Source organism: Hippocampus comes, unplaced genomic scaffold (assembly GCF_001891065.2).
Source record: "Hippocampus comes isolate QL1 unplaced genomic scaffold, H_comes_QL1_v1.1 scaffold142, whole genome shotgun sequence".
In the NCBI taxonomy this organism is placed as follows: Eukaryota; Metazoa; Chordata; class Actinopteri; order Syngnathiformes; family Syngnathidae; genus Hippocampus; species Hippocampus comes.
This window is the reverse complement of record NW_017805482.1, coordinates 783,569-804,472: the sequence shown is the minus strand read 5'-3', so window position 1 is coordinate 804,472 and position 20,904 is coordinate 783,569. Positions and strand designations below refer to the sequence as shown.

At 41.1% G+C, this 20,904-nt stretch overlaps 1 protein-coding gene across 2 annotated transcripts in view; it reads left to right on the top strand.

The window, feature by feature from the left end:
- Window positions 1–12,012, top strand: part of dapk2b (death-associated protein kinase 2b) — a 20,743-nt gene extending 8,731 nt beyond the window's left edge. The window contains exons 3-12 of one of the 2 annotated variants that reach the window (XM_019875928.1): window positions 2,713–2,934; window positions 4,426–4,564; window positions 6,276–6,405; window positions 6,496–6,544; window positions 6,629–6,655; window positions 6,736–6,888; window positions 7,070–7,115; window positions 10,620–10,709; window positions 10,787–10,867; window positions 10,989–12,012. In XM_019875928.1, the coding sequence (XP_019731487.1) occupies window positions 2,713–2,934; window positions 4,426–4,564; window positions 6,276–6,405; window positions 6,496–6,544; window positions 6,629–6,655; window positions 6,736–6,888; window positions 7,070–7,115; window positions 10,620–10,709; window positions 10,787–10,867; window positions 10,989–11,069 (1,018 nt within the window). In that variant the 3' untranslated portion in view covers window positions 11,070–12,012. Of the gene's footprint in view, window positions 1–2,712; window positions 2,935–4,425; window positions 4,565–6,275; window positions 6,406–6,495; window positions 6,545–6,628; window positions 6,656–6,735; window positions 6,889–7,069; window positions 7,116–8,299; window positions 10,434–10,619; window positions 10,710–10,786; window positions 10,868–10,988 lie in introns of those variants that run through there. The other variant, XM_019875929.1, reaches the window with a different exon arrangement.
- The last annotated feature ends 8,892 nt before the right edge of the window (window positions 12,013–20,904 follow it).

The window sequence follows — 20,904 nt, the reverse complement described above, 5'->3', positions numbered from 1 at the left end:
CCATCCGATCGTGCAATCTTATCTGCATGGAATTTGATCATGATTTGTCTTCGCTGGCCTGTCGGTGAATATGTCATGTGCAGAAATCTGTCCCCTAAATTTGATGCCAACTTTCCTGAACCTTAAATCTTTTTTCTTGGCTGCACCCGCGCTAAAGTTCACATTCACAGAGTGGCCAACCTAGAGAAATTCACTTCCTGAACAATTTATCCGAATTTTCAAATGTTTTCAGTTCTGCCAAGAGCATGACACGGTGTGTTTAATATTAATGCTTCAAAGAATATTATCTCATAAAATTAATATAAGAAGTGACATTTCAACAATGCGCATACACACACACACACACACACACACACACACGTATAAAGGTAGGACACTAAATATATTCACATGAAGGCATTTTCAAACGCCAAAATAAAAGCAAGGCGCCCGGTAGTGCGTTGACCTCACAGTGCAGAGGTATCGGGTTCAATTCTAGCTCCGGCCTCTCGATATGGAGTTTGCATGTTCTCCCCGGGCCTGCGTGGGTTTTCTCCGGGTACTATGGTTTCCTCCCACATTCCAAAAACATGCATGGCAGGCTGATTGGACACTCCAAATTGTCCCTCGGTGTGAGTGTGAGCGCGGATGGTTGTTCGTCTCTGTGTACCCTGCGATTGGCTGGCAACCGGTTCAGGGTGTCCCCCGCCTACTGCCCGAAGATGGCTGGGATAGGCTCCAGCACCCCCCGCGACCCTTGTGAGCATAAGCGGATCGGAAAATGGATGGATGGATGATTAAAAATATCATTCACAACAGCTACACTAGCTGCTGTGGTAAATTTGGGCTTAGTGCCTGTGACGTGTGTGCCAAGGAGTGTGCGACAAATGATTGACACCTCGTAAAACATACCTTCGGTTTCTAATGTGTTGTTTTCTTTGGACTCACTGATTTCTTCTACATCAAATCAAAGGCAGAAGTTTGGGCCTGAGATTTGATTTCTTCACAGATGAAATTTACCTTGCACTCCTGTCAAATCATGACCGTTTTCACACATATGACAAAAAGTGATCATTTTTCGTGTCAGCTACCGAAGCATGAGAGGCTCGATGAGCTGTCCAGTGTGAATTTGCTTGCCTGCCCCAACGTGTGAACTACTACAGACAAAGGGTATTACCGAAATACAGCAAAGCGCCGTCCCACACATGCCAAAACAGTGAAGAAGAGTTTATGAGGTTTATGCGGTTACCGGCAATTAAAACAAGCAAGCATTTCCTCTCAATCTTCCATGTGCACATAGACTAGTTGTTTGGTTGATGTGTCTCTCCCCAGCCCTGCAGACATTCTTCTTCTCTAGCGGTGAAGAGATGACAGGTGCACAGCATGTTATTCTTAGCTCAGCAGATAACGATGATAACAGTGGACACAGGGACGATAAGGCGCACTTGTATCATGGACAACTTAAATACAGTGTGTAGAAAGCCAGGCCTTGTTATTTTACCTCCGTTTCATATTGCTAGCACATCTGTAGCAACGGATCAACAAAATGAATTTTTTTTCATCACATTTTTGCCACGCCACTTGTTGCTAGGCAGAATTCCTGGAGCTCCGTCCTTAGTGTCCCATAGGTAAATGGGGGGGAAAAAAAGATGCCACATGATAGCAACCTTTTGCTGAGCAAATTTACGAGATGACCCCCCCGGCCACCATGTATCGTCGCCCCTGTAAAGGAGCGTAAATGATCTTTGGTTTATGATCCCAACCATTGCCCCACATAAAAAAAGGCAGAGAGGCTTAAGTTGCCACATGCTGTATATTAAAACTTGGATGGAATGTTAAGGACGGGTTTGATAAGAAACTTAACGCATCCCGAAGAGACCATCCCTGCTCTGTTGTGAAATCTTTAGGGTGCGAATTGTTGGATACTTGGCAGGAAGTTAGCTCAAGTGGGAGGACAGAATCTTGGCCCTCACTTGCGGCTTCAAGTGATTGTTCTCAAACGGGAAGTGATGGATCATACCGCAATATTTCACTCAGAACTTCCTTCCAGACGTTTGCCTTCACCCTCAGTTATATCCTGTTGACGCTTGAGGATTGCATTAGCGGGTTCTGACGGTGAAAATGTTTTTTATTTATTTCGTCGGGGGGACGTTCGTTTAGCACCTGAGCCTTCAGTGATGACAACACGATCGCGGTGAAGCTGCATTTAGCTCTTAAACTGTTCCCAAGATGCCAAGCAAAGTGAAGTCAGTATGCTTTTAAATCCAGGTTAAAAAAATACCCCCCCCCCATATTTTAGATTAAAGTCTTTTAAACATGTTAAAATCTTTTTTTTTTCCTTTTAGTAATTAATAGAAACCTATTTTTATTTTTTTACTATTAAATCTTTCAAATGTTTTTCGAGTCTTCTGTTCAAATGTTTCAGAAGTTGTCAATGTAATGTTCTTTTCGTCATTTTGGCTAGCTACTTTTGGTATCTCCGCTTTGCTGAATTTTGTTAGCTGTTGTGTTTGCGAGCGCTGCGCCTTTACTTGTGTGTTAAGTATTTCTCTGAACAACAATCAGAGGACTGAAAAATGCTAATGTCATCCAGGGCCACCGCGGTCAGTCTGAAATCTGATTGGTAACAGTCCCGTTGCCATCACTACTCATTTGTGTCGATTATCTTGACATGGCAACACATAGAGACTGAAATCTGATTAGGCCAAAACGGTCATTATTTTGTTTCCGCAGTGGTCAGTTTGCAGTGGTCAAGCGTTGCACGGAGAAGAGCACAGGCGTCGAGTACGCCGCCAAGTTCGTCAAGAAGCGTCAGAGTCGGGCAAGCAGACGCGGTGTGCGGCGCGAGGAGATCGAGAGGGAGGTGGACATCCTCCAGCAGCTCCAGCACCCCAACGTGGTGGCCCTTCACGACGTCTACGAGAATCGCACGGATGTGGTGCTTGTCCTTGAGCTGTGAGTACACAACACAACACAGCCCAACTGTAGTTATTTTTTTTCATGTGCTATTTCAGATTGGCAGTAGTGTGAGACAAGCATTCACATGAACCTCATTCAAGTTTTATGGTGCATGACTGAATCAAAGTTATTTGGGACAGTTGCGGTATTGTTTTTCTCACTCCAAACCCTCATCGGTTCTAATGTGTTGGATTTGTTCCGTGACGGGCTCAAAGGAATGATTCTAGATAGAAACTGAGTGGTACCAAATGATGGCGTCACAGGCTGGATGGCAATGTCAAAATAAGTTATGCAATTAGATGTCCTCAATTAATTTCATTTTTGGAATTGATGTGTGCTGATAGCAATTCACACTGGATTTCTGAGCTGCTATTTTTTAATAAAATCACAATTCAATGGAACCTCTAAAATTGAATGCCCCTAAGGTTGAGTAATTCAATTTCAGCCATTTGGGATATCAGCATGTTACGCAGGCCTTAAAGGTTAGTTTGTCATCATGGGATTCATTGCAGTTCTGTTTTGTTTTTTTGTGGGGGGAAAATGTAACGTCCCCATTCTTGACATCACCCATGATGTCAGCATGTTGCGCAAAAACTCAGTTCTGTGTTTTTTGCAACCCTAATTCCAAACGACTGTCACCGATGCTGTAGTGATTGTGTAGTGACGTTTATGTAAAGGCAAAACAGAATTGGACCCAAGATTGTACCTTGTGGGATTCCTGTGACAGGATCTTTGAAAGTAGATGTATTGTGTATTTTAGCACATCGAGATGGGTTGTTTTTTTGTCAGTTTTAATAAAGTTTCCTTTTTTAAAATTTAGTTTGAATTAAGTTTCCAACCCCCTATTCACACTCACATTCACATCTATGGACAATATATACTTTTCATTTAACCTGACGTATTTTTTTGGAATGTGCAGTGCTGTTATCTGTGGTCTTCTACAACTCACTTGTTAAAGCCAACTCAAACTGTACTTTGGCATTTTCAGTATATGTTTGCCAAAAACTTGTCAGTTTGGTCAGTGAGTTTCTGTGTCCTTGTTTGTTGTTTGCTCTCATTCCTGTGCCCGAATGTCTCTCACAGAATCAAGAATGCTCATTTTGAATAGAGCCCTCAGTGAAGAGGGGCCCCGTCTGCCGCCCTGGCAACGTGGAAGACCCGATTAGAAACTAACTGTGAATGCTCAGTTTAGCGTCTGACGGCTTTTGTCAGCCGCGTGACGTGACAGAGTGCGTCACTAACTCCGCCATGGATTCAATGTGCCTTTTCTGGCGCGCTACCAGCTACTGATAGGACGCTCTGTATTTGGAGCTTTTCATCAATCCTTTTCAAGAAAAAAATCCTGCTGCAAGAAGTGCAATGTTGTTGCCAAAGCAATCCCAGGCATTCTAATTGAGCGCATCCCGATCCTGAGAACACACTCAGATAATGTTTGAGGGCTTGCTGCATGACTCACTGTGTGTGTCTGTTTGTGTGTATGTGTCACAGCGTTTCTGGCGGAGAGCTGTTCGACTTCCTGGCTCGCAAGGAGTCGCTTTGTGAAGAAGAGGCCACTCAGTTTATCAAACAGATCCTGGATGGTGTCCAGTACTTCCACTCCAAGAGGATTGCACATTTTGACCTAAAGGTACAACATTTTCACGTATCTCATGTGTGCGGGGGGAGGGGAAAAAACTTGTGGTTGTATGTACACGTAAGCAGTGTACATACAACCACAATGTGAAATATGGTTGATGTAAGGCCTGTCAGGCTATCGTGACCCACACTTCCTTCCTGTTTTCGGAGGCAGCTGTCCAGACTCTCAGAAATAAACACCACAAGGTTATCACATCTGCTTTGAAGAGCAGTGTCGCCCACGCTACACGCTGTCAGTCACCGTCCTGTTATTCTGCAGCCACAGCTTCTCACTCCACATGCTTATATTTCCGTAGTTAATTACAGTATTTTCCACAATATAAGGCGCTTCGGAGTATAAGGCGCAACTTTACTGAATGGCCTATTTTAAAACTGTTTTCATTTATAGGACGCATCACATTATAAGGTGCATAGAATAGAAGCTACAATAGTGGCTGCTGTTGCATTATGCATCCACTAGATGGAGCTATGCTAAAGGGAATACAATACAATACAATACAATACAACTTTATTTATGCAGAGCTTTCACGACTGCTGCAGCTGTAACAAAGTGCTTTACAGAGCATTTAAAATACTACGTCCAAGAAATCAGAACATTGCTCCATATACAAGGCGCATCGGATTATAAAGCGCACTGTCGGCTTTTGAGAAAATTGAATGCTTTTAGGTGCACCTTACAGGGCGGAAAATACGATAGGTTCGGTATCAAACGGGGTTGTCGTTAATCTTTTGGGGGGCTGGAGGCTTTGCCATTTTGAACTTGGTTCAAGCGTGGATTTGAGAATATTTTCCCATTTTGTGAGCGAGATGAAGTCCTTAAAATTTTTCCTGAGGATTATTATTCGATAAGTAAATCACATCTCACGTCTTGGTGATGAAAAGCATGTGTCGTGTCACTTTCCACTTCATCTTGAGTCCTATGTCCTTCTTAGCTAACACTGGCAGCAGTGTTACTGCAAATGGCAAGAGTGACTTGCGCTTGCCGTTTTGCACATTTGGTGAAAAAGGTTGAAACCTTTGGTATTTTTGTTAAAGCAAAACCTGTAACCTTCAAGTTAATCTTCAATGCACGTTGCAAGAGTGATGCTTTTGTATTTTATTGCAAAATCAACAGTTTAATCCCTCTTTGGCAGGGAACCATATTTGGTAGCTTACAGTGTGTTCAAAATGCGCCCTGCACACCTCATGATGAGGCAATAGAACTAACTACATGTGATTTTCTAATCAGCAAATAAAAATAATGCTAATAAAAGTGAAACTGTACGAAACATTTCAGCATCAGGTTAATAATCCTGATGTTTATACTTTGGAGCGATGAAAACCCCAAATTCACCAACTCAACACATTTGAATATTCGATAAGAAACCAATTATTTTACACTTTGAAAGTAAGTCGGACTTAGTCTTCTACATGTTGTTTTTTTATACTCAAGTGTCCTTAGATGTTTTGAAAGGTAAATTAAACTAATAATAATCACATGGGGTTGAGATTTAACATTTTCAATTGTTTCACAAAGAGGCCAATGAATGGCTACTGATCTGTCATCATTATGAAAGTAACCATTGCATTGTTTTGTTCTGTTTTTTTTAAATGCTTGCATTAAAGGACCCTTGGAGAAGGTATTTTGTGCTGTTATCAATATGTGTATACCATTACCAACACTGTAAAGTCGTGTCTTGACAACTACTTTTTTCGTTCTTTAGCCTGAAAACATAATGCTACTGGACAGGAACGTTCCTCTTCCGCGCATCAAAGTCATCGACTTTGGGTTAGCACACAAGTTAGAAGACGGAGCAGATTTTAAAAACATTTTTGGAACCCCTGAGTTTGTCGGTGAGTGTTTTTATTCGGTGATGGCTGCTACCAAAAAAAAAAAAAAAGTCTCCTAATGTTTGTGATGCGGTGGCGTTATTTGTTTTCCAGCTCCGGAGATAGTCAACTATGAGCCTCTGGGGTTGGAGGCAGATATGTGGTGAGTTTTGAAAGATGCTTCATGGCAACAAGGTGGACTAGTGGTCAGCATAATGTGACCTTTCCTTGTACCGTCTTCTCACAGGAGCATTGGAGTCATCACGTATATACTGTGAGTTGAATAACTGAACTTAAAAGTACCAAGAAGAGATGATCAAGGAAATTCTCATTTGCCGTAATTTCTTTTTTTAGTCTGAGCGGCGCGTCGCCTTTCCTCGGTGACACAAAGCAGGAAACGTTAGGGAACATCTCAGCCATGAGCTACGAATTTGACGAGGAGTTCTTCAGCAACACGAGCGAGCTGGCCAAGAGCTTCATCAGACAGCTGCTGGTGAAAGACACAAGGTGCAACAATAGCCTCTCTCACAATTGAAGACTTGCAGTTTCACAACCGTGTGTTTTCCCATTGTATTATACCTCCAGGAATTGAAACCGAATCTATTTGGTTAAGCCGAGCGTGATCCTAAGTGGGTTTGCATCACTTGTGCTCGAGGGTATTTACTCAGCTGCATTTTCATCATTTTAGGAAACGGATGAGCATAGAGCATGCACTCAACCATCCGTGGATTAAGGTACTGCGTGTGTGTGCGTGTGTGTGCGTGTGTGTGTGTGTGTGTGTGTGTGTGCGTGTGTGTGTGCGTGTGCGCGCTTGGTTTATATTGTGTTGTAGCACGTGTCTGTAAAGCAGCATGTGATTTGAATTAATACATCAAAGGGGCAACAAAAGTGCGCACAGACATAACGGGACCACTTTATCCGGTACATTTGCACAATGTAATGAGATGCAATTGTAAAGGGTATCTCAATGAATTGTGTCTGCCTATTGAGGTGATCAACAGGTCACAAACTTCTACCAAACAAGTGTGGCGTAGACATAAGTCAGACAGGAAAAAATAAAATTACAACAATAACGCATGCAAACTTTTTGCAACTTTTTATGTTTCGTGAAGCATGTACACATGCAGACTAGACTTCTTAAGCACTGAACCTATGTAGACGCTATACATTTATATGAACCCTTTCATGCGCCCTGTAACATGATAAGCCGTCCACTGTAGTAAATGCTGCCCCTGAAAGGGTTAAAAACACAATCAAAAGCATGATCAGATGACATCATCTTTGCGGTTAAATTCAAGCCTCTGCAGTTTTTTCAAAGCCAAAAATCTTTGATCCATCACTCGTTCAGTTGCACCAATAAAGTGGCCAGTAAATGTTCTGCCTGACCACTTTCTGCAAAGAGATGTGTTCCTCCTGTTTTCATGACAATTGTGTCCAAAAACATCATGAATGTTAGGAAAAATAATGCCCAAAGCTCCTAATCAATACGAAAGGGCCAAAAATCTTTCGAGCAACAGTTTGAGTTGCTTAGCCTAAAAGAATTGAAAACACGGGGGAAAAGAAATGCAACAGAGCCACGATAGACTAGCTGAATACTGTACACACAGGATGCTTAACCCTTTCATGCACCCTGTAACCTGACAACATGATATACTGTCCACTGTAGTAACCGCTGTCCCTAAAAGGGTTAAGTACTTTTGGAGTACTTTCATTTCATGGTATTATTAATGTGTTCCAACACTGTTTTCCAAAGTGCATGTTCTTGCTGTTCTTTGTTGTGCATATGCGTGTCATGCTGTAAGGTCACACACTAATCCTACAGAACCACGTCTACTGGGGAATCGCCACTGCGTGTGTTGTGGTGCTCCAATTTTGAGGCAACCTCTGACTCGGTGTTCCTCCATCCTTGTGTCTGAAGTCCTGTGGGCGTACGCCGGAGAGCCCCGCCCCAGACGCTGAGCGGAAAGCTGAGCAGCTGAAGACCAAGTCTCTCAAGGAATACGACAGCCAGTCACACTCCAGCATGATCCCCAACAACACCTACGCCAGATTTGAACGATTCACCCGAGTGGTGGAGGACCTCGGTCTGATGGAGACTGAAGTGACACAGGTGGCGGGAGCCCGCCATACCTTGCAAAGTGACCTGGAAGCATTGCTTGCCATTTACGACGACAAAGAAATTTGGTACAAACAGCAGAGCGAAACCACCAGGAAGCAACTCTCCCAAGTCCGCTATGAGTATCGTAAAGTGGAAGCCACCAGGAAGCTGCTGCGGGCAGACCTGACGGGCGTGCGCACCACTTTGGAAACCATCGGCGGGAAGTACCAGCAGAGGCAGAGTCAACTGGAAGCGCTGAGGCATGAGCTGAACTCTGAGCTGCAGTGGCTGCAGGAGGTAGTGCATTTTCTGGATCCACCGGGAGCTCACGGCAGCAGTCTGCACACAGCGCTGAAGGAGCTGCTGCAACAAGGAAAGCTCTATCCCAGGGCCCAAAACCCCCCAGCTGAGTCAAATGAATGAGAAAAGAGACATTTTATTTTCATTATTTTTATTTGTAAATGTCACAGAGTATAAATTGCAAAACTAGGGCTAGAAAAAAAAAAAAAAAAAGAATTGAAAAATCAGTTTTCATGAAAAAAAAAAGTGAGTGCACCGAATTGAATGGGTTCGTTTTACTTGTGGAGTCATTGAATCGAATTGCACCCGTGATACGTATCAAATCGTTTTTATTTGGAGAGATTCACGGTGCCTTTCAAAGCCTACCCCTCGTAAAGTGAAATTAAATATGTCTTCTAATTTGAAACGCTACAGAAAAGAGATTTGTTGACAACCCTGTCAATTTCAAATGATTAACGAGAGGCGCTAGCTCACAAGCTAGCCCACGAGTTAACAAGCTTGGACCTCGTGATAACTCAATAAATTGCAGTTGCGCCGGGGGACCACAGATGCGAACAAAGTTTTCTCCCCCCTTGACTTTTTTTTTGCAGAGTGTATACTGAAATAATGCTAATCTCATCACAATTTACTCACAAATGCTCAGTGTGAAAATCTGAGCCTCTTTAGCAGAACACAACGCTGGTATACTCTCAGGGAGACACTTATTGATATCTAAACAAGCATACCGGTACATTAATTGTAGTCAATAAATAATCATTTTAGATCAACGTGAATTACAATAAGTTGAATTTGATAACTTCCAGGTGCTCGTGCCCACGGTACAGTGGCAGGGACTCACCAGCGTGAACAGCACACACTAAGGGTATCATATTATTTTGAATTTCATGATGTGTTATGTTGTTCTGATCTGAGTTTAAAAATACAGAGTCGTCACTATACTGTACTATTTTGATGTGGTTGAGGTCAGGGGTTTAGTCGGGTCTTTCACACCAGACTCATCCAAGCATGCCTTTATGAAAACTTATGGGGCGTACAAACAGCACTTGAGGGCATAAACGTGGCCAAAAATGTCCAGATTTATTGGAGAACATTGGTGTCATGCCCCAGCGCATTTATTATTTTTTTAGCTCAGAGATGTATTAAGCAAGCATGATTTGGTTTGAATTTGGCAAGTGGAGGCAATGACTGTTGTGTTATCAATTATTTATGGCTTCACTGAGTTCTGAATACAAAAAGTGTCAAGCCAGTCTTTCCAACGGAATGCCTTGGAATCACATGTTGAGTTTATTTCTCATTCCATTTTATGATTTAGTACTGTGTGATTGTAACTCGGCACGCACTTTGCCATGATGTTGATTTGTGATTTTTTTTTTTCCTCCTCATTTTGAAAGCGCACTTTTTAATGAAGATACCGTTTATTTATTTATTTATTTATTCATTCATTTTATTGAAATGTTATTTATTTCTTGGCTATATTTTGGGAAAACTCAAAATATTAAAACCAAAACTGAAGTACTGTATCGGATCTTATCTGCAATACTTGGAAGATGCTTCTGTGATTCTCTTATCTTTACAGAGAGAAACAATGTTCACTTTTTGACTTCACGAAAACATCGACTACATTTAAATTCCTGAATTAAACATTTTTAAAAAGCAGTATGTTTTCATTGTATGTTTGTCCATGTTTCAATTTATTTGTATTCATCAGATTTTAACCCTTTCAGAGACAGCGGTTACTAGAGTGGCTTATCATGTTATCAGGTCACAGGGTGCATGAAAGGGTGAAAAAATGTGCGCCGAATGTTTCATTTTTTTATGTTGTCATTTCTTTCTTCCACAGCCTCACAATACCAGGCAAGCTATGGTCAAGAGGTTGTCAGTGGTCAACTTAGAGAACTTCAAGAGGCAGTACGCCAGGCGCAGGTGGAAGGTAAAGCTTGAGACCACATCCGATTAGCATCTGGCAGGAAATCATTAATTGTTCCATTTCACGATTCCTTTTTACAGCTTTCATTCCGGATCGTGGCTCTGTGCAACCACTTAACACGAATCATGAAGAAGGGCCACAAACTGCCGGCGGAGGATGGGGTAAGAATCACTTTGTTGGTCTTTTCCAAACCCATCTGATTCTTGCATTAAAACACTTTATTATTCGGGCAACGTGTTAACTCTTCGGGCACATGTTAACTCTAGCGTGTGTTTCTGTCAGAGGGATTGTGAAAGCGACCAGGAAGAGATTGAAATCCTGAAGAGGCGGCCCAGGACCAGAAAGAGAAGCAGCACTTCCTGAAAGAAGCATCTTAAAACAAGTCTTGTCATCAATGTTGCTGTTGTGAGACATTCAATCCCCACACACGCACGCACACATGCACACATGCACGCACGCAGCAGCTGTTACTCTTCATCAAGAACAAGCCTATATGTTTGAATGGCTGCTCTGGAATGCTTCTTTCGTCTCTGCGACCGAGCTCCGCCACATTATCTTCTGGCATGTTACATAGCATTTTCCATTAGAGATGACGTTTTTTTTTCCTTGCCTGTGTACGATTATTGTGAACAGGAACTGATGAGACAGTGTTGCTTCATGTCATCGTCACTGATGTAGACAGCTTCCGCTAATGACGCGCAGTCTTAAAATCCTTCAGCTGCCAAGTGTTGACAGGGGGATTGTCCTCTTTTTATTGGGTGGGCGGCAGAGAGATTGGTCCAAAATGTGGTTCCATTCACGCTTTATTGGGCAAGGAGCTATTTTTGCTCACTTAAATATGGTCAGAATAGACCTTGAATGCCTCATTATGGGGCAATGAAATCATTAGTTTCTTCACATCTAGGAAGTAAATAATAGTTTTAAAAATGTTGAATATTTCTCGTTACAATTGTGTTAAAATGAAAAAGCAATTGAATTCTAATATTTTTTGTACAGTCTTGTTTTGTCAATGTTTTTGAAATGTTGAATATCAAAGTATTTCAGTAAGCAATTGTGATGATGGTTCTAATTATCAATCATGCGATAACTATGTATAGATAAAGTGTATACATATGTAATATACTTTTTACAGCGCAAGCTCTTAATGCAATTATTTTGGTCATGATGAATGTCAACATATTTATGGTGTACATATGAACATCAACCAAACGTCTTACCTGTTTTAAACACAAACGCACCCATTTGCTCTGTTTACTTCTATGTACTGTTCATTGAAAAGATGTTAAATAAACTCCTCAACATTGCTGTAAGCGCATGTGATTTCATTACTTTTCTTCTTGACATCACATTATATTTGTAGTTTGTCATATTTGTGACAGACAAAGCCAAGCAGTTACCAGTATTTGCTCTCACAAAGGTCACTTTGTTTGGGTGCAGTCGCTCTGAAAGAAATTGCGGCCACCGTTGGAGCCGATCTGAATGAATGTCTGGCAGCAGTACAAAGTAGACCAGTGCCACAAGCACGCCGAGAAGGCAGGCAGCATCGAGTGACCCGAGCTGACATTCCTGATCACATTTGTACAAGAAACGACGTCATGCTTAAACATGTAGTACTTTCTCTTAAAATGGTACAACTACATCAACACCCTGGTTGGCTTTTTAATGTCTAATATACAAACAATAGGGTCTCTTCTCTCAATCTCTCCATCTATCAAGTGTGGAGTTAAACAGCTTAGTAAAAAGTCAAATTATCTGCCAATTTCTGAAAATGTGTCTGTGAGTGACCAACACCAGATTCCGCCGCTTTTACTTAAAATTGGAGTTAATTAACATAATAACCCTCCCCCAAAATGAGTTTCTTTTTCCATGACTGTGAGATAGGCTGGGTGAAGATCCAGAGTCACTGTCAAGCAGTGGCCGTACGACGCGGTCTGAAACCCGATCATGCAGAGCCAACCACTTCCCCCACAGTTGTGGTGTCCTTGCGATTAAGTGAATATCCAAAACGTAAGCAGAGCTGCATCTCTTTTTGTTGGATGAACAGATTAGCATTAACTAACTGCATTAACCTCTGATAAGTGTCACAGACTCGATTGCTCAGTGAAGGTGTTGATGGGATGGTAGCCAAGGTGATATTTGTGTTTGGTAATATGCCCATTCATTAATTTTTCATTCATTTATTCTTTTATTTCAGGCAATGGTCAATATAAACAAGACAACCAAAACATAATAAGCAATCAAAATTAAGACTTATCCCAGAAAAAAGGTGGGAAGAACAGAACTATAGCCTAAATAGGAACAGTGCAGCATCTGAACTGCTGCTGCCTTGAGGGAAAATGCTTTTATCATCTTCATGGTTGCTTGCTTTTTTTAAGCAAACCCTCCTCACAGTATTTTATTGTAGTTTGTTTTTATCGTTGTTTTGAATGAAAAGGAGTATTTGCTTTGAATACTGGATTACCACATGTGGCCTGACCAACCTTTATGAATGGACCTTTGAGTCTTTGAAAAATGTTCTTTGAGTTACTTTTTTGTATTTCCTTTAAAGTTAGATTATTGATCAAACAATGATGATGATGATAATAATAATAATCATAATTAAAAAATAATAATAATAGTAGACGCGACCTTAGCGTCAGAAAGGCTAAAAATTAGGGTGGAGGCAGGGAAAGAGAGAACAAACTGGCTGGGATCAGGAAGTGGGGAAGCTGATAAAGGAGACACACGTTAATTAGGAAAGGTGTGGGGGGAAATATGACATGAAATAAGATTAGATATGTATTATACAGAAACATTTGTCACATAAAATGATAAAAAGTTGATGTAAGCGTATAACCTCGGTTGTAGACATGACCTGTCAGGGTGGAACGTCTTCAACATAAAGTAAGTAGAGCTGTTTAGCTGTCAAGCTACAGTACTTTGCTCATTCAATTTTCTTATTCTTAACAATTTAACGACAACACGATTGATTTAAAATGTTGATTTTACATTACATATTCGGCTGTGGCGTGGTGACTTGACGTGAGAATTTGGGTTTTTTTGTTTGTTTTTGGTGACTAGTTGATTTTTTTTCTTCAGAATTCTGTTGTATTAATCATATTTCCCCTGCACTGTTTCACTTGAGGTAGCATGGTGACATAATTGTAAGGAACGGCCTCTTGTGTGACGTTTTCAAGACCTCCTGGTGCTCTTGGGTGAAATTAAAACTCGAACTGGTCCATAAATGTGAACTTGGATATGAATGGTTGTTTGTCCATTCGTTGCCCTACCATAACTGGTAACCTGTGCACTGGAAATTCACTGCTTTTTCAATAAAAAGTTATTGCGGCTATAATTCACAAGCTCACGCTGCCGATTTAAAGCCCCTCAAGGCCTTGTTAACAAAGTGCCCGATGCGGTGATGGTCGTGCACTTACTGGCATGAGGTGAGATAAGAGAAAGCATTTGGGCTCAGCTCATATCTGTGACTGTGCGGTCAGTCTATGTATTCAGTCTATCTCTAGGTTGGTGACTGTAAATATTTAAGCCATGCCTCACTGATACATGAGACGGCGACTCGTGAAGTGACGGGTCTTCCAGGATACAGCTCATGTAGCAGCCCTTGCAGCTGGCATGCTGGGATCAATTCTTTGGTTTACCCCCGATAGCTTTTCGGGATGAGGGGATTCTAGAGGCTTTGAGGCGAGATGATACACTGGGTAGTGCGTTCACACAACAAATAAGGCCACACAATATATGCTGTCTATGAAACATCATAATATTTTTTGTAGAATCTTTAGCAGTGTTGTGTGCATGGTGAAGTCATTCATTGCAATTTTATATATAGGCAACATCCTTGTAATTTTTTTTTCAGTAAAAACCCCCAACATGGGTAGTGCGTTCACACAACAAATAAGGCCACACAGTATATGCTGTCAATGAAACATCATAATGTTTTTTGTAGAATCTTTAGCAGTGTCGTGTGCAGGGTGAAGTCATTCATTGCAATTTTATATATAGGCAACATCCTTGTAATTTTTTTTTTTTTCAGTAAAAACCCCCAACAAAAATAACAATGACTCTTCATGTACTGTTCTGTGATATCAATACATCACTCTACTACATTGATTGTTGTTCTCTTACACTGAGAGTCAATACTGGGCAAAGTGTGCATGCATACTTATTGATGGTGTTGAGTTTGTTGCATTCAATAGTTTGACTGAGTGCTTCAGTCTTTGAGGACGCACCTTTCTTCCCATTTGACAATAACTCCACCTAGTGGTCTTTATGCAATACAGCAAGAAAATATAAAATATTTTCGGATTCTTATATTATCGCATTTTATTTTCTCACTCCTCTGTATGTATTTCATTTTTATTAATTAATCAATCTCCACCAAAATCGTACATTTTAATTCTAATAGGACATTTTGGACAATTCCCAATTTTGTGGCAATAAGGTTGCCTCCAATTAAGGTGGCGTTTTAAGGAAATTAACTGGGATCTAGAGAATAAAGTAGAACATTGCAAACTTTCAGGTGAGTATAACAAAACATGTAAATGTTAAAAAAAAAATTGAAAGATGCAGATTTTCTGACAAGTTCTATTGACGTTTTATTCCGTATTCTGTTCAATACTGGTGTGGAATAAAGGAACAGAACATTGCAAACTTTCAGGTGAGTATAACAAAACATGTAACTGTTAAAACAATTGAAACATGCAGATTGTCTGACAAGTTCTATTGACGTTTTTCTTGCGTATTCTGTTCAATACTGGTGTGGAATAAAGGAATTTGATGAAAGCACTGCATACAAATCCATCCATTAAATTTCTATGGCGTTTGTCTCATTAGTGTTAACTTGAGCTGGAGCCCATCCCAGTTGACTTGATTCGAGAGGCTGGGTACGCCATGGTCTAATTGCCAGTCAAAAGCAGGTCACATACAGACAAGTAGCCATTCAAATTCACCCCGGCAAACAATAGTGTCTTCAATGAACCCAACCTGCATATTTTTGGAATGTGTGTAGAAACCCGAGTAGAACTCCACCCAAGAGGGCCTACGGTAAAATTTGAACTAGAGACATCTCGACTGTAAGGCAGATGAGTTAACCACTGTTACATCCTACTGCCCAAAACATAGCAACCTGTTTTGGGCAGCATGGTGTTCCACTGGTTAATGCGTCTGCCTCACAGTATAGAGGTCATGTGTTCGATTCCAAGCTTGAGCCTTCCTGTGTGGAGTTTAGATGTTCTCCCGGTGCCTATGTGGGTTTCTTTGGGTACTCCGGTTTCCTCCCACATACCAAAAACATGCATGTAGCTTAATTGATCACTCTAAATTGTCCTTAGGTGTTATTGTGAGCGTGAATGGTTGTTTGTCTTTGTGTGTCCTGTGATTGGCTCGCAGTCAGGTCAGGATGTACCTCACCAACTGCTTTGCATACTATGCGTGTTATTAATTCACAACATGAAAAATGACAAAACTAAACTTTCCCATTACCAGAAATTTCTAGAGCTACAAAATAACCTGTCCCCTACGCAACTCTACGTCAGACACCCTTGTCACAAAAGTGGGAGTGACTATGCATTCTGTTCATGTCCTGGAGCAGGTGTCAACACTTTTGTCTATATGGTGCATATTCCTACAGCACCTATGGTGGATTATCCATTTTGGATTATCCATAAACAAGTATAAAATGGGTTATCTCTATCATCCTGTACTGTGCTAAATAGACTCATGTGTCACATGAATACATCATGAATGCTTGTTTCACCTATCAGGTAACTTCTTGTGTATTCCATCTAATAATAGGTGCTGTGGCAGCTATATGTCAACATTTCCCCCCCCCCCCCCCACCCCACCTTGCGCATCTTATTGTTGTCTGAGTAGCTCGTCAGATGATGTGACAGCAAAGGCCGCGTGCCGCTCTCCAGACCTGTGGCGCCATTAATCATGTATGGCAGCCACTCACTTTATCTGTGTGATCATTAGGCATACTTTAGCATGATCATCACTCTGTGGAAATGAGCTCCTGGAGGTCGCTTCCATTATTCATACCTACACGCGAGCAGGCTGCCGCCCTATTTTTGGTAATGAAATTTAATGAAGTCAGGCCATATTTAGGTGCCGTGCTCTTAATATGTCACTGTGGTTTCATCGACCTTTTTTTTTTTTTTTTTTTTTTTTTTGTTCTTAAATCATTCGGTTCTCCGATTAATACGACCTGTGTGATTCAAACTGTGTAAGTGGTGGCAGGTTTGATTCATGAGGATGGACAACAGGTAATATTCTCGATGAGGCTGTTGCCGTCATTTGATTGACTGACCTTTGTATTCGGGTTGTCTTCTGCAGCTGTCTTCTGCAACAGTGGGTCCAACATGGCTTCAAAAGCGGCAGTAACTAATCTTCTAGACAGCTTTTACCCAAGGCCTGCATTTGTAATATCATTCCTGATTAATATGGAAGGTGCGTACTTGCAGGTTCCATTTTCAGCCAGTGATTTACATTTACTATTTTTTTTTTAAAAAAGGGCTGCTAAAGCTCCCATCAAGACAGATTTGGGTATAACATAAAAGCTTTTTCCAACCTCTCGTGTGTATCCATTCCATTTATGGACTGGCGACTGTAAATATTTGAGCCACGTCCCACCGAGTCGGCTCCTTTTGTAGCATTGTGACGGAGTGAAATGACATGCCTTCCAGTCAAGCGTGACACTATGGTCTGATGCAGCTCATGTAACAGGAGCTATGCTGCACTTGCCGCCAGGCTCGTTACATCACGGGCCCACTCAAGCCGCTCACTAGTTGCTTGCTGATGAGGTGGTGGTAAATGTCTTCAAATTCCCAAACTTTCTCCCACTCTCTCTCGTATAGTTGTGTGTTGTAACGTTCAATGTAGATGCACTGCACTGGACTTAAATAATTCGTGTGGGTTCCTTCGATGCTTCCCTGATGATGATGTTGGTTTCTCTAGCATGGCAGTCCCCATTATAAAACAACAGGAAACGCTTGCAAATGATCAAAACCAAGGTTGTATCTCTCTCTCTCTCTCTCTCTCTCTCTCTCTCTCTCTCTCTCTCTCTCTCTCTCTCTCTCTCTCTCTCTCTCTCTCTCTATCTAATCATGCAACATCAGCGTTGTCTGCATTAAGATCCGCAGTGAATCACAATGGTCGTAGGTCCGAGATAAGACCTTTAGGATATAAAATCAATGGCGAATACTGAGCAGCAGAACGCTCGGCATGCTGCCCGTATCAGTGATCGATGCGCAGCAGAGTGAAGACGCAGCTCAGGCGAGCGCAGTATTCCCAAAGCAATATCATTGAGGGACAACACCGATTTACCACCGTCAATATACTGTGCAACAAACCTCTTAAATAATAAATAACAAGATTTCCGCTTGATCATCTCCCGTGCAATCGGTGCTTATCTGATTAACCAATATTGAAGCCAAGATTTTCTAACTTTTCAGAGCTGCACACCAGTGAGAAAGAATGTACAGATTTCAGTAGACTGTTCAAATTAACCTGCAAAGGCATTTTGGGGGGATTAATAAAACTTAGAATTAAAGAAAAGAGCATGATGAATTGAACAGCCAATTGCTGTTTTTATTGTCATCTTGAATTATTTTTATTTTCATATACCTCGAAACGTGAGCCCTCCACTCACCAAACTGTACCATTTTGAGCTGTGCTCAAAAAGCTAGCGGCACTCTGACAGTACATGTAGATAATAATCTTTACTTTTGATGAATGAATTATGATAATATATTTATTGTTTTTATAGTTCCTAGTCATGGCAGCGCCGGTGGCAGCACGCGGTTCTCAGAATCTCAGTTGAAATTTTTCCAAAAAAAAGAGAAGAAAAATGATTGTTTGTATATTTTTGTGCCCTGTTATTGGTTACCGACCAGTCCAGATCACATCCCACCTCTTGGCCGCAATAATCAGCTGAGATAAGCTCCAGCCCGCTGGCAACCGTCATGATCAACCATATAGAAAACAAATGTGTAGTTGTCAGTGATAATATGGTAATGTTTTCTAAAATTTTAGGAAAATGTTAGGAATGCATCCCAGTATGATTAAGCACAGTTCCAAAACGGAAATGAGTATATTTACATACAAATGAATTGATTGGACTTGTGAAGCAAATTGAAGCACAAAGGAGTGCACTACGCGGCTGCAACCAGCATCGAAGCTGTTGTCTTAACAACTTTGCACAAATGATTCATGAACATCAATTGAGAAAATGTTCTCAATTGCCCATCCCTCTCTCTAACTGTATTCATACTTATTTTAAAATTGTGTGGCTGTCCCCATTGAAACGTCCAAACGGTTAATCTACGAGTAGGGTGACTAGTCTGGATCAGGGGCAAGTCGAAGCAAGTAGCTCATCTGTTGGAGCTAAAAATTATACGACATACATGATAACCACATGCTCTCAACTCTTCACAGTGTGCATGAATGCAGCCTCCATCTTATTGATATGCAGCGTGTGAGCTGGATTTCTTATCCTTCTGCATGTGCAGCATCACATGAAAATGGGTTCCTGCAATACATATTGTATGAATAAATGGTAGCCTGCAGCCTCCTCAAATATGACTCGACATCATTCCACATTCAACTGTTTGCAGTTGAAACCACTAACCAGTTCTCTTTGCGCTTTGTGTTTCTCTGCCAAGGCTATTTTATACGAGTTGAACAAAAGGGCCACGGTTGAGCTGCCTTTTGTACCTTTTAACCCTTTCATGCACCCTGTAACCTGATAACTTGGCAAGCTTGTCCACTGGAGTAACCGCTGGCCCTGAAAGGGTTAAATAACCTTCGAGACAAAAAATACTAAAAGGGTTCAAAAAAGGCTGTTCCTTTCATATCAGAAGCAGTGTGATTTATGATCACTGGATCCTAAGCTTCCGTGATTCACCTCATGCATGTGTTCCACTGTGACTTTTGGGTCTTTCCTCCAGGAAATTCGGTAACTTTTCCAATAAACGACTCTCAGTGCCTCAGGATCATCCATGCAAATTTCCTCCTAGAAACATTCTTCTCCAATGTGTCCGTGTCTTGTCTAGGAGTGACCCTCAATAAATTGTCTTGATATGCAACTGAAGTCCTTTTAAAGTGACGAAAATGTTCTTTACGCTTTTGTTCTCTGCGGTTTTCTAGCGCGTCACGGGTCTCGCGTGTTCACCAGCGCGGCCGTATCGGAATGTGCACAATGTGTGATCTGTTCCATCACGCCGTGAGACAGGTGCCTTTTTTTTTGTTGATGCAGCTCTTCCTATCATTCAGGACCACTTCCTGTCTGCGCGACTGATCCGTGCCAGCTGCCCTTGGATGCAGCTTGTGCGCCAAGATCATTAGCCTCCCCCCTAGAGACTGCATCTAGAGCGGCAATGCTGACGCAGTGCAGTCTGGGTAACAGACCTGACTGCATCCTGTCAGTCACTTCTTTTATTCTGGAGAAAAAAATAGCTCAGAAAGACGAGGATCATTTTTTTCTTTAAATTCAAGACAACATGGTGTGACGTACAGTACTTATATCTGAACCTTTTGAATCTGTTCACTGGGTGTGTAACAACATTTGGGATGCAATTTGGAGAGGGCCATTAAGCCTGATAGAGCGTCAAAATCCCTCTAGGGGGCAGTATTTAATTTCATACGTGGAAACAGCAGACATTCTGTTGGCTGAAAGGTCTACATAAGGTCTATATAAATATTTATAATATAAGATCATCATTCAGGTTAATATTTGTTTGGAATATATACATACATAAATCTAAAACCATTTCCTCATTCATTCGCTAAAGACATTATTTTGGTTTATTGTACTATCAAATGAGGGAAAAGAGTTGTATTAATCCTACTACTTCTACAAACATATTAATTGAACAAAATGTTTATGTATGTAATTTGTAGTGGTGTAGAACTGTATTGCATCATACAAAATTTATGATTTGATCAGTGTTCATTTACTGTAGCTGTAATTCCCAAGGGACCCAATACATTTGACCCATAGCTACTGTATGTAATATAAATGTATCATTGCATAGGTAGTGTTTGAGTGTTTTTCTTTAAACTTGATCATAGTTTTGTTTTGTCAAGGTGACCGTCCTTCCACTCTGGTGCAATTAGTTTTGTGTAAAATACATTTTAAATTGAAGTATATAATTCATTTTAAAGTATGTTCTTATAAAGTACTCAACAAAAACAATCAACAGTC